Source organism: Engraulis encrasicolus, chromosome 1 (assembly GCF_034702125.1).
Source record: "Engraulis encrasicolus isolate BLACKSEA-1 chromosome 1, IST_EnEncr_1.0, whole genome shotgun sequence".
Taxonomy (NCBI): domain Eukaryota; kingdom Metazoa; phylum Chordata; class Actinopteri; order Clupeiformes; family Engraulidae; genus Engraulis; species Engraulis encrasicolus.
In genome coordinates, this window is record NC_085857.1 from 36,841,652 (window position 1) to 36,856,504 (window position 14,853).

Sequence of the window (14,853 nt, forward strand, 5' to 3'; positions counted from 1 at the left end):
ATTAAAAAGCAAAAGTCTAAGCCATATGAACTCAAAAACCTCAGAAACTTTGTACCTCAATTCTGCCCCATCCCCTCTGCGGTCGCTCCTGTATATTATGAGATGGGTGTGGTGGCAAAACCAGAGACAAGATACAAAGAGACAGGATGAGGAGTGGTAGTGTAACCTTGTAAATCCCCCAACACATTTAACTTTTTGCCTCCTTCACAGTCTGTGATGTTCTGTTTTTAGTCTCCTTTTCTAAGAGTCTGTGTTGCTGTTGCGACACAAAAAGTCTGAAATCTGCGGAGCGCTGGTGACCTGAAGTGGCCTTCTGTTTTGACTAGGAAACACATGGGTACTAATTAACTCCTATTAAATTCCAAAACTCTAAGCCTCATAACAACGTAACAAACCACAAAAAAAACCTTTCACCAATAGCCAACTTTTTCAGGCCATTAGAAGGGTTTAGAGACCCAATCTTGAGCACCTGTCGTGATTAGCACACTCTCTAGTCTAGCGCCATGGCCCTAATGACTCTTACTAGTGATGTATCGGTCGCAAACAAGCCAGTTCTAAGAGCCGGCTCTTTGAAGTGAACAACAGGAACCGGCTCCACAATGGGAGCCGTTTTGGGATTCGATTTTTTATATTATTTTACTTTTTCATGGTCTTCCGTTGCCTCACTGTCTCGCCCCTTCCCACTTGTTGCGCATGTGCTCTGCAATTTTCACAGGGGCATCGATTTGTTTTCCCTTGTCGATGCGGGAAAACACTTTTTTCTCAATTTGTTTGCATGAAAACAGCACATAATTGGCCAAGATGTATAATAAGCATCGGCAGGGGTTACAGCCAGTAGTCAAGGAGCAGAAACACGACAGAAGCACACCAGAAACTAAGCGAGAAATACGTATGTATGGGGAGCCGAAAGAGCCAGCTCTCCATAGTAAGGAGAGCCTAAAGAGCCGCATCTCACAAAAGAGCTGAAAATCCCATCACTAACTCTTACAATCCTCACAAGGCAGCAGGACATGCATCTGGCCATTATGCATTGGCCTGCCTGCACAGTGCATTTTTAAATTGTCAATTCACAGTGTTAATTCCACTCTTGTAGTGTCGGACCAACACTATTAGTGTGAAATTTGAATCCCTTGGTGTTGAATTATCAATGTGAGATTATCCTGTGTGTGCATGTATGGGGGATTAGCGCCTTTGTGTCTGAGCACACATACGAGAATGGGAAGTCATTAGCAGAGAGAGAGAGAGAGAGAGAAAGAGAGAGAGAGCGAGAGATAGAGAGAGAGAGAGAGAGAGAGAGAGAGAGAGAGAGAGAGAGAGAGAGAGAGAGAGAGAGAGAGAGAGAGAGAGAGAGAGAGAGAGAGCGCGAGAGAGAGAGAGAGAGAGAGAGAGAGAGAGAGAGAGAGAGAGAGAGAGCAAGCAAGCAAGCAGTCTTTTCATTACAGGCATGCTCCATAAGATGTTGGGAAACAGGGGACGGCATTATACCCTGCGACTTGCGAACACTCGATCAGATTTGGATCAACAACCAGCAGCATGTGTCTCTGGCCGTTAGCCTGCCAGTCTATATGATGTCAAAAGAGGAGAGCCATAGACATCTGGACCTTCTCTTCTCTTCTCTTCTCTTCTCTTCTCTTCTCTTCTCTTCTCTTCTCTTCTCTTCTCTTCTCTTCTCTTCTCTTCTCTTCTCTATCTACTTTACTCTACTCTTCGCTACTCTACACTACTCCACTCTGCACTGTAGTACACTATGTTACTTAACTCTTCTCTGCATTGCACTACACTTCTTTTTTGGAGCTTGAAGACGTCAGAAGGTAGAAGCCACATGTTAAGGAGTGTATTGGCCTGAGAGTCCTTTGAGTGGTCAGACCTAATGACACTATACGTTACCCTGAGCGTTACGATAGCCTGCCTACATGTATGAGGATTAGCTGGATAGGATAACCTTATAGCTACATTACATTTAGCAGACGCCTTTGACCAAAGCGACTTACAACTTATAACACATAAGGCAAAATGGAGAGTGATTAGCATGAGCAGAGGGAGAATGAGAGAGAAATGGTAAGGTGGATGGTGGGGTGGATGTCTCTATACCGATGTGCTCCAAAGACGTCGAAGCCTGGCCTGCCTATATGGAGATTAGCTCCCATGTGACTGAGCGCACATAGGGGAATGAGTAGCATTAGCAGAGACAGAACAGTCCTTCCAGGAATGGCGGGGTGAATGTCTTTTTACAGCCCGGTTTCTCCTCTAAGACATCGTGCCGTGATGCAGGGGACTGACTGCATTATCTCTCCCCTACTTGCAGCCGCTCAATCAGATTTGGATTAACGGCGTAATCCATCAGCATAATGTGCAGTCAGTCAGTGTGCCTACGCTATATAGGAGATGGACATATACAGTGTATAGAGAGTATAGCGTCCCTGCATGTGTGTGTGTGCACACATGCTATTGTGTGTGTGTGTGTGTGTGTGTGTGTGTGTGTGTGTGTGTGTGTGTGTGTGTGTGTGTGTGTGTGTGTGTGTGTGTGTGTGTGTGTGTGTGTGTGTGTGTGCGTGCGCGTGCGCGTGTGTGTGTGCGCGCGTGTGTGCGTGTGCATGTGCTCATGTGTGTGCATGTGAGCGTGTGTCACTGTTTGACTGTGTGTGTGTGTGTATGTGTATCTGTGTTTGTGTGTCTGTGTGTGCACGTGCATGCACACATCATCATGATGGAGGTTTGAAATGGATGTGTTCCGTCATAATTAGAGTGACTTGTCATGTTCCTTGTCATGGCTGTGGCCGTTGTAATGGAGGAGTGCCTCCTCTTATTCTTTATGACCACCAGCAGTAGCTTAGAGGGGGAGTATGATGTCCACACACACACACACACACACACACACACACACACACACACACACACACACACACACACACACACACACACACACACCGCTTCTACTGTATATGCATCCTACATTATTCAAAGCCAGTGCCAACTGTTTTGATTCAATATTATGGATAATAATGTACTGTAGGAATGCCTACCATTTTATCCAATACAGATAAATACGTAAGGGTTAACGTTCGGCGAGAAGGTCGCTACCGTGGAATAGCAGCACGACAGAGAGAATCTTTAGACCCCGACGCGGAGCGTCGTTCTCTCTGAAGTGCTGCTATTCCACAAAGCGACCGACTCGCCGAAAGTTAAACCGCTTATTATATGGATATACTTAAATGATTCACACATGGCGGGGACATTTCTTTAGGCCTATTTAATGTTAAGATTGTTGCTGCGCAAAACAAAACAGTGCCGTTGTGGAACACCACTAGGCAACAGCTAGGTAGCCAGGACAACAGGTGTTGTCTATCACAGCAGCTGATTAGAGTCTTGTTGAAAAGTCGCTTTAGCAGTGAAAAGTCTTGTTGCCATTGACAGCGGTCTGTTATAGACCAACCCGTCCGTTATCGAAAAATAACAGACGTGCGAACGTTGGGGAGCCCCGTTGAAATGAATGGAGCATTCGACCGATGATGTCACACCATATAATAATAAGTATTAATCCACTGATGGCTGATGTTGGCTGAACATTGGCCCTTGCGCCGGGAGCTGCATAACGCAACATTCAGGCCCATGAGATTTGAGACAACTTTATTAAAAATCTCTGTTTGTTTGAGATGAATGAACGCGTTCTAATGAAAATTAGGGTCTTAGCGTTTAAATGCAACGTAGTGCATATTTTTATGTGCTTTAGAAGCTGAGATATTTAGGTTTTTATAGGGTGAGGGCAGCTTTTCTTTAAAAGGGCTCAGGCATTCAGCAACCTTTTTTGCAGGTGCCTTAGGCGTCAATGGGTTAATAAATACCGATATATAGTGTCTGACTATGTTTGTTTTCATACGGGTAAATATTCTAAATAATAAATATAGAGTGTCTGACTTTTGTTTGTTTATAAACTTTGGACAAATGCCCAGTCAGTGATTAGCCCTTTTACGCACACACAATAAACAAACAGTTTCCCCCCCACAAGCAACAGAAAAGAAATGTAATTTTTCGCCGGTACTCTGTCTCAGTAACATCTGGATGTCGATTGGCTCTTGACCTGGAGGATGTATGCCCTGGGTGTAAACCCTTTACCAAGCAGCTCGCTGTGGGATTTCAGTCTGACATTTAGCCTACATTCTGCCTCAGAAAGACTTGAGACGGCTGTGTTAGTGCATCACAGGAGTGTATGTGTGTGTGCGTGTGTGCATGCCTGCGTTTGTGTGTGCGTGCCTGTGTTCGTTCATGTTTGTCTCTGTCTCTGTCTCTATCTGTGAGTTTGTGGGTTGTTTTTTATGTTTGTTTGTTTGTTTGGGGGGGGGGGGTTGTGTTAATGTTTTTTTGTTCTGTCATCAAGAATTTTGGGCTCTGTAGGCACCAAATGCATGTGTGTGGCCATAACTTATTATGCAACACACACACACACAAGTACACACACAGCTGCTTTGTGTTACCTCTTGAAGTTTTAGAGCAAATAACCTTTTCTGCTCTACAAAAGACGTGCAAATTAGACTGTGCCTTTGTGCTTCCTATGGTGTCAGACCTGTACACATTGCTTTTGCCCAGTGTCTTGCAACTGCTTAATTGGACCGGAGTTGTTTGACTTTTCAAAGTTGTTTGATTGCAAAGTTTTGTTTGTCTGTTTAAAGTGGCAAATCATCCGTTGATGCTTCAAGGTGTGTCTTGTACTGGGACCCTGCGATCACAAGTTTTTTTAAGCAGGCAGTACACACTCTCGACTAGGCTGAAACGTCTGTCTTTTTGCCTTGTTTTCTAGGGATGCACCGATTCTGGGGTGAATTTCTCAAAACCAAAGTTGCTTACTACATTAGCCACTTTGTTGTTTTCAATGCATTTTCCCATTGGCAACTACCGAAGTTGCTAACAGGCTAACAACTTCTCTTTTGAGAGACTCACCCCTGTATTGGCTACAATACTTGCTCATTATAATCATACTCGTACTTGTCAAACACTTGCCGATATCAGGCTCTGATACTACTACTACACGAAACAATGCAACAGCTCATCACATTCCATTGACTTGAAAGCTGCTTGGGAAAAAGTGCCGCCTCATACATTTGCTAGCATTTAAATCTTCATAGAAATGGACAATAAAACAAATATCACAATTGGAGAAAACAAGGCGGTGCATTTACTTTCATATGTTGGGGGTTAAAGTGTCGGTATTGGTACTCGCTATCTGCAAGTACAGAGTACAGACATGTATGATGCATTCCTAGGTCTTTTCCCATTACACAAAAGCAAGAATTGTAGTCAAGGGTGCAGCTTTTCTTTATATTAAGCATCATTGTCATTTTCAGCTCCTTACAGTGTTGTATTGGTTCAAATGCCATTGGTTTTAAATACAACCCGCAATGTGTTGGAGCAGAACTGGCCTCTGTATTAGTCCAAGATTATTTTTCTTGTTTAGTATTGCCACCATATCTGTGTGGCACTTCTGTATTTTACTTTATTTCCTCTTTGTATTATATAGTTTGTTTTATTTCCTTAACTGTGGACTGCGAGAAAGTCCAGCACCACAACTCCCAATGTGCCTATTCTGTCTGTACATTAACAACAAATGAAAAAAAATCCTGAGCTTGAACTGAAGCAACCCCGCACACCAACGCGCAAAACCTTGCTGGCGGCGTTAATGTCATTTCCAATTGGGTCTATTTAGCCCCACTCATTAAATTACTTTATTCATATCAACTGCATTATGTATCACTGTAGTTTGAACCCTTGGAAATGATGACGACTATTGCACAGCCAGCACACAGTGGGAAATGAAATCTTTTGGATTGAAAAGAGCAGAGCAATAATGTTGAAGCAGATGTGAGGAAACTATAGTGGTTCCAACAAGTCTGAAAAGCAGTCACAGCTGCTGAGACATGGTATCCAAGTCAATGATGTGTGTGCGTGTGCGTGCGCGCAGTACGGCATGCTCTTATACAGCATTATCTCTTTAACTTCCCTGGGCAGGTGTTTGAGTTGCATCACACGCTGTGAAGCATGAGATAGATGGTCTCCTCAGTTGTCATTCTGTTGAGATGGCCTGCTTCGTCGAGATGAGCTACAGAAAACCTTTTAACATTGGCCAAACCTTCACCAACTATGGGTGCTTCTGAGCTTGTTTTAAAGGTGTACTGTGTAGGATTGTGGCCAGACAAGGTATTGGAACTATGCTAATCATTGAAACTGGACAATGGAGAAGGTCCCCCTTTTCATGTATGAAAAGTGCAATTTTCCCTGTCATTGTGAATACTTAGAATTTGATGGTTTGGGTAAATAATCGTGGAAAAGGAAACACTTTTTTTAAAATAAACTACTGAAAAATATTACACAGTGAGTGCACTTTTAACCCCCTACGGGTGCCTCTGCAAGTGTTTTAATGGCTTGCTAGCTCAGATCAACGGGCAGCTCATGTCAATAGTGTTCCACCAATGCTCTTGTCTCTGCAGGGCAGCACAGCCCACTGACTAACCTCATGCAGATGCCCTCTGGCACCAAACACCATCATATAGGCCAGTCATCATTGGGGCAATCAGTGGCGGAGCAGTTGCAACTAGGGGCCACAAGGCAAAACTTGGATAGGGGCCCCCATACAGCCTGCCATGGTCATAATGGGGGCCCCCACGAACAATACAGGAGGCCCCTGGGCCCAGGGGCAAATGCCCTGCTCGCCCTGCCCATAGCTCCGCCCCTGGCCCCAATCCCCAGGCCCTGCCCCTGTCTATGCACCAAACATTAAATCACATCACACCTCACTCCCACTACACCCCTCTTGTCAAACCATGCCCCTGTCTATTACTTCATCTTTATTTCACTCTGTCTTTTGCATCCTTTCAATGCTTTCATGAAATCAAACTCCTCCACGCCCCACCACCACCATGCCCCACCACCACCTCACCTCTGTCATCTTTTCTCCCCAGGCCCTACCGCCTACCCCTTTCCATGCCTTCCTCTGTAATTCACTCTTTTCCCCTTTCATTCTCTCAATATTTTCATCAGCACAGTTTCCCCCCCCCCATTCCCTTTATATCTGCTCTCTGTTTTGCTCTTTATAGCTATTCGCTCGTGCCATTTCCCATTTTTTGTAATATTCTCCTTTTTTGTGTTGCTGTTCATCTCTCTCATCTCTCAACAACCTCCGTCATCATCCCCCCTTTCCACGTCGGTATTGCTCCCTCCGGCCTCCTGTTGCGTCCCTCTTTCAGTTTTTTATTTCACTATCTGTTTTCCTCTTGTTGCATTCTGACTATAACGTGTTTCAAGTGCTCATTGTTTTTTTTGTTTTTTTGTTTTTTAGTATGTCTTGATTTGCATGGAGCTGTCTGCATTTGTCAATGGCACTCTGAGATGCAGTAAATGTTTTGTGTTTTAGTGTGAGTGGAATTTCAAACTCAGTCTCTGCGTTCTCTTCTCCTCAGAGTGAGCGTGGGTTGTGTGGTTTTTTTGTGTGTGTTTGTGTGTGCAATGTGTATTCTGCAATGTGTTGTTATGCTTATGTGCCTTTGTGTGTTTTTGTTTTTATGTGTTTGTGAGCTTTTGCGTGTACTTGTATTTGTGCGTTTGTGTGCCTTTGTATTTACTTGTTTTTGGGCGTTCGTGTGCCTTCGTGTGTATTTGTGTGTGTGTGTTTGAGTGCCCCTGTGTGTACTTGTTTTTGTGTGTTTGAGTGCCTTTGTGTGTGCTTGTTTTTCTGCCCTTGTGTGCTCTTGTTTTTATGTGTGTGTGTGCCTTAATGTGTACTTGCTTCTGTGTGTCTGTATGCTTTTTGTGTACTTGTTTTTGTGCCTTTATGTGCCTTTGTGTGTACTTGTTTGTGTGCCTTGGTGTGTACTTGTTTTCATGTGCTGCTGTGCCTGTGTGTGCGAGCTGTGTCCCTGTAGCCCTTACATAACCCTCTTCAGTTGCAGCAGCTCCGTTTCACTTATACCACTGCAGCAACACCACTAGCACCACCAGCAGCTAAGCTAATTGCCAGCCCCTTTCCCCTATCTCTCTGGGGGCCAAGGCATCCAGTGAGCAGTTAGGGAGAACTCGTGTTCTGTGTATGCTCTGTTTGAGCTGGGTAAAGCACACAGGGGCAGGAGCGTCGAGTCAAGTCGAGCTGAGCCTTTAAGTGTTTTGCTGGTTGCAGGACATCAAGATGACCTAGTCAGCCAGCAAACCATTCCCCTCTTTAGCCTGTGGTGCTGGACTCACAGCCTACACACGCACACACGCACACACACACACACACACACACACACACACACACACACACACACACACACACACACACACACACACACACACACACACACACACACACACAGCCTACACACACACAGCCTACACACACACACACACACACACATACAGTCACAGCCTACAAACACATACACATACACATACACAGTCACAGCCCACACACACACACACACACACACACACACACACACACACACACACACACACACACACACACAGTTACAGCTTAAAATATACACACACACACACACACACACACAGTTACAGCCTACACACACACACACACACACACACACACACACACACACACACACACACACACACACACACACACACACACAGTTACAGCCTACACACACACACACACACACACACACACACACACACACACACACACACACACACACACACACACACACACACTAAAACACACACCTAAATATAGTGTACACACACACAGTCACAGTCTACACACACACACACAGTCACAGTCTACACACACAGTCACAGTCTACACACACACACACACACACACACACACACACACACACACACACACACACACACACACACACACACACACACACACACACAGTTACAGCTTACAGACACACACACACACAGCCTACACACACACACACACACACACACACACACACACACACACACACACACACACACACACACACACACACACACACACACCATTGTGGACATCACAGAGGCTCTAGGGCCACCGGGTGCTCCTGGTCATCCATGACCCTCTCCCACGAGGTGCCTCCCTGCCCACAGTAACAGCAGAGATATAGAGATATGCCATTGTAATAGGTTGCTATGGGCAACTAACATGACCAGGTTCCGATCTGCCTAAAGGGGCGTGTCATAATACATTGAATAGAACAGTCCTTAGGTCTGCCTAGGTCTGCCTAAAGGGGGATTTCCCCCCCCCCCCTCCCCCTTGCAATAATTGAACCCGGAAACAATGGGCCAATGGAACCTCTCTCTCTCTACTCTCTCTGGTAACAATCCCCCTCGGATATACTGCTGTGCTGTGCCATAGGTCCTTCCCCCTGCGCTCTGCAGGGCTAATTGGTTTGCAGTTCTTTTTTTTGCTGCGGTTGCAGTTGTTACTTTCACTTAATGTCAGTTATAATGTGGGGTTTTCGGTGTGGCTTTGAAGGGTATTGGAGATATAGAGAGGGAAGAGAGATGGGTGAAAAGAAGGGAGAGGAGAGAGAGAGAGAGAGAGAGAGAGAGAGAGAGAGAGAGAGAGAGAGAGAGAGCGAGAGAGAGAGAGAGAGAGAGAGAGAGAGAGAGAGAGAGAGAGAGAGAGAGAGAGAGAGAGAGAGATGATGGAAAGGGGAGTGTCCCCAGAGATGGGAGTGAAAACTTCTTTCTAGTCATCAGCTTGTGCGCTAGTCATCATACACATTGTGAATGCCAATGACTCAGGGTACATTGCTGTGCGCTGGTTGAGCCCGTGACCGCCCCAGCTTCCACCTCCACCATCCGAGCTCAGCCTTCCCCAGCCTTCCTCAGCCACCTTCACCACCAGCCCAGCTTAACCACCAGCCCAGCTCAGCCACCTCCACCACCAGCCCAGCTCACCCCCAGCTCAGCCCCAGCCTTCCCCAACTCTAATAATAGCTCAAAATCTCACATTGCTCCTTGGACTGTACCCAATGCCCCGTACCTATATCACCAGGTGGCTTAGTATAGAAGCATCAACTAAGTGTAAATGTAATGTACGATTACATGCTGCAATGTAATGCAATATTACCTTGTGTGCTATTCTGTAATGCAATGGGCCACCCCAGCCTCCACCTCCAACACCCGAGCTCAGCCCCCTCCTCCACCACCCCAGCCCAGCTCAGCCCCCACCTACACGACCCCAGCCCAGCTCAGCCACCACCCCAGCCTTCCTCAGCCACCTCCACCACCAGCCCAGCTCACCCCCAGCTCAGCCCCAGCCTTCCCCACTCCTCCACCACCCCTACCCACCCCAGCCTCCACCACCACCACCACCACCACCACCCCAGCCTCCACATCTAACAGCCCAGCTCAGCCCCAACCTCTCCCAGCCTCCACATCTAACACCCCAGCTCAGACCCAACCCCCACCAGCCTCCACACCCCAACTCTCCCCACTCCTCCACCAGCCTCCACCACCACTCCAGCCTCCTCCACCACCACCACCCCAGCCCAGCCCTACAGTAAACAAGCCTGTTGGTGGGACGAGCGTGAAGCAAGCAAGTCAGCCCCTTACATCACGACCATGAGGGGTGGGGGGTGGATGGAGGACTGTTCCAGACGGGCAAACTGAATTTGACAGATACTGACAGGAGGCATGTTGATGCTTCAGCTCACCAAGCGAGAAAAAAAGAGGAAAAGGACAGAAAAGGGAGAAAAAAGTTGCGCCTTTTTATGCAGTTGATAAGAGTCAGGAGAAATGAGGCAGAAATCTTCTGTTTGTTTCTCTTCACGTCGCACTGTAGCCCTGTCTGCCCGGGGGACAAGCACGCCAGCGGCTTGGTGATGGGGACGCCTTTTGACACACCTCAGACACAAAACACAAGAGTCAAACGCTGAGGGAAAAAACCAGAAGAAAACAAAAATGAATATTAATGTCACTTGGAAGCGGCAGAGCTTAGGATCCCTGAGGGGGGCGTAAATGTCAGGGGGGGTCCAGAACCTGTTGCCCTTGAGCAACCCCCTTGAGGATTGGAGGGGGTGTGGGGATCATAATGACTTCTGTTTGGCGATAATGAGGCCTAATGATGGCAACGGCCTCCACAGACGACAAGAAGACGAATGATTCGCTTGCATGGGCTGCTCTGCAGAGAGGACTCTGTCGTTCATTTCTCTTTCTCTTTCGTAATTTCTTGCTCGCTCTCGCTCTTTCTCGATGGCTCTCTCTCTCCCTCTCTCTCTCTCTCTCTCCCTCTCCTTCTCTCTCTCTTTCTCTTTTCTCTCTCTCTCTCTCTCTCTCTCTCTCTCTCTCTCTCTCTCTCTCTCTCTCTCTCTCAATTATTCTCTCTCTCTCTCTCTCAATTATTCTCTCTCTCTCTCTCTTTCCCTCTCTCTCTCTCTCTCTCTCTCTCTCTCTCTATTTCTCTCGCTCTTTCTGGCTCTAACTCTCTGAGGTATGGCTTTGTTACCTCTGCATTAAGTATTCTGGGTGCACTTGGTTTGGCTATATAATATGAATATTTATCAGGCAAATATCATAATGCTTTCCAGGAACGCAAATGGATGTTGTCATTTGGTTGCGCTAAAGACAGACAAAGCAATGCCAACTTTTCATGACCATAGAACGTTTATGACATTGGCATCATGTTTATGACTCTGTTATGACACTGTCTTGTCATGTGTATGACTCTCTCTCTCTCTCTCTCTCTCTCTCTCTCTCTCTCTCTCTCTCTCTCTCTCTCTCTCTCTCTCTCCCTCCCCCTCTCTCTCTGTCCGCTTCTGCAGGTGTGTCGTTCAACAGTGTCTACACGCAGATCTGGCGGGTGCTGCTACACCTGGCGGCCGATCCCTTCCCCGAGGTGTCCGACCTGGCCATGAAGGTCCTCAACAGCATAGCGTACAAGGTAATATTGCATTGCATTATCATAGCATAGCATACAAGGTAATATTACATTACATTATGGCATAGCATACAAGGTAATGTTGCATTACTTTACAGCATAGCATACAAGGTAATATTGCATTACAGAATAGCATACAAGGTAATATTGCATTACATTGCAGCATGTAATCGTACATTACATTTACACTTAGTTGATGCTTCTATACTAAGCCACCTGGTGATATAGGTACGGGGCATTGGGTACAGTCCAAGGAGCAATGTGAGATTTTGAGCTATTATTTTACATTACATAACACTTTGTTGATGAGGTTTTCCAAAGCCAGTTCGTTATTTAGGCGTTACATTTTTATTAACACTAGAAAACATCACTCTGATAATGATAGTAAACATCCTCACTGCAAGACGATCTATATGATTTCTCCACTTTGGCAGATTCGAGATGATCTTGTTCTCGATTTCACAATTCACCATTTAATGGTTGGAGGATAATGGTGGATGGTGAGAGAGTCTGGTAGCGAACACTGTTTTGACCGCATTCTTCTTTTACAAGCATCTTTATTTTGGTCTTTCAATAAGATTCGTATCTATATTTATTTTGTAAGTGTTAAGTTAAGTTTTTTGTGAAGAACAAGTCCACATCAACCATAAAGGAAGAGGTGCGTGAAGCCAAGCCCTGCCAAGCACTACACCACAACACACACACACACACACACACACACACACACACACACACACACACACACACACACACACACACACACACACACACACACACACACACACACACACACACACACACACACACTCAATGTTACCTCCAACACACACACACACACACACACACACACACACACACACACACACACACACACACACACACACACACCAGGCACCAACCCCCTTGACTCTCTCCTCTCTCCACCTCCAGAAGCCTTTTGTATTTTGCAAATGCAATTAAACTCCAATGGCTCCCAGTAGGCCTGGCAGGCTGTGTGTGTGGAAGAGGTGGCAGCAGAATGGTGGCGAGAATGGAGCACCATCATAAGTTAAGGGCATAATAACCCCCCGCATTGAGACACACACACACACACACACACACACACACACACACACACACACACACACACACACACACACACACACACACACACACACACACACTCCCCACGCTCTCCATCTTTGTTTTTATCTCCACTGCTGACATCGACAGTCCCCTCACAGCCTGCAGGTCTATGTGTGTGTGTTGTGTAGAGTAGAGGGGTCCCTCGCTTGTGTGTGTGTGTGTGTGTGTGTGTGTGTGTGTGTGTGTGTGTGTGTGTGTGTGTGTGTGTGTGTGTGTGTGTGTGTGTGTGTGTGTGTGTGTGTGTGTGTGTGTGTGTGTGTGTGTGTGTGTGTGTGTGTGTGTGTGTGTGTGTGTGTATTGTGTAGAGTAGATGGGTCCCTCTTTGCTCTGTGTGTCTGTGCACGCATGGGGGTGTGTTTGTGCGAGCGTGTGCGTGCCTGCGTGCGTGTTTGCGGAATGTGTGTGTGTGTGTTGTGAAGTGTGGAGTGGTCCCTCGCCGCTGCTTTAAGACTTCCCCCGTTGTCACCAGCCAGCCATAGAGCCGTGCTGACACGCTTCAGCTCCGCTGCTAGCGTGCAACTTGTGAATTTGTATCAAAGTCTGTGTGTGTGCGTGCGTGCGTGCGTGTGCGAATTTTTTATCAAACTCTGCGTGCGTGCGTGTGCGTGCGTGTGTGCGTGTGCGTGTGTGTGTGTGCATGCCTCGCCTCGCCTCCTGTAGTGTCTCAGGGTTGGTGTCCTGGATGCTGCAGTGTGGTGCGGTGCGGTGCAGTGCTGTGTACCATGGATGATGGCGGCAGCCAGAGAAACCCCTGTTGTCAAGGCAGCATGGGCTCCTCACTGAGCTGTTTACAAAACACAAAGCGTCTCTCCTTCTCCTTATATTTAGTATGTATGGAGGTCTGCAAAGTTTTGGTTTCTCATTTCTCTATTTTTTTCTGAGGGGTAGGGTAGTTCTATAGCCATTTTTATAAAGATAATAACCATGATATAAAAACAAAAAAATAATGAATAAAAAAATGTGAGATTTGTAAACATGACAAACGCATATAATATGGAGTGGTGATGCAGCAGTGGACCTTGACTGAGCCATAAAAAAATGGAGAGTAAAAGTGTCCTCCTTCTATTCAGTTTGTAGTTCTGAAGTTTTATTGGGGCACTTTTAGTCCTTACCATTAAAAAATGGTTGATGTTTGACGATAAATATCATCGCTCACCGTGTCTGAGAATGTGATGCATATTTCAAACAGATTTTAAACCTTCTGTTTGAAGCGGAGTTGCTTACTTTTTTCCCTGAGGCCACCATACCATGCGTTTTTGAGGAAGGTGAATGTTTCTATGTGCTAGGGGGCAAAAACATCCCTTGAAATAAAAGCAGTGAAGGGAGTCACTTTTTAAGTTTTGGTTTGGGATGCTCTTTTCTTTTTCTCCCAGAAGTCACCACATAGTTTTGGGGGATACGTGGAAGGTGTATGCCACCATGTATTAGGGCAAAAAAAACACCATTTAAAATAACAGCAGTGAAGGAAGTAAGAGATCTACATCAAAAACATCAAACTATACTCAAACCAACAAACAAAGAAAAAAACAACTCAGACATCTAGCAGTGTTTTCTTTAGGCCGTCAAAAGCCAACAGGTAAGTAAAAGTCCCTGTCGGAAACACTGTCCACCACCCACCACAACATGGCTTTGACAGCCAAGGTGATTGACTCCATCTGTGGTGTGTCTCAGATTTATTAGAAGTGAGGTACCCACTTGCCACCTGTCTTATCGCATCTCCAAAAAGTTGCACTCAAACTCCAATAAAAAAAACAACAACAAAAAAAGTCACTTCAAAGACGCGCCGACAAGAATAGCTGGCTGATGTTCCCGCACTGCCTACACAATATCCGATGAGCCCTGAGACTTAGATTGGGAGACGAGGC

At 46.1% G+C, this 14,853-nt stretch overlaps 1 protein-coding gene across 4 annotated transcripts in view; it reads left to right on the forward strand.

Moving 5' to 3' along the window:
* The window catches only part of rptor (regulatory associated protein of MTOR, complex 1), a 361,851-nt gene that overhangs the window by 283,771 nt on the left and 63,227 nt on the right, over nucleotides 1-14,853 (forward strand). For all 4 annotated transcript variants that reach the window (XM_063201318.1, XM_063201331.1, XM_063201308.1 and 1 more), the window contains exon 22: nucleotides 11,748-11,866. In XM_063201318.1, coding sequence (XP_063057388.1) covers nucleotides 11,748-11,866 — 119 coding nt within the window. The remainder of the gene's footprint in view (nucleotides 1-11,747; nucleotides 11,867-14,853) is intronic.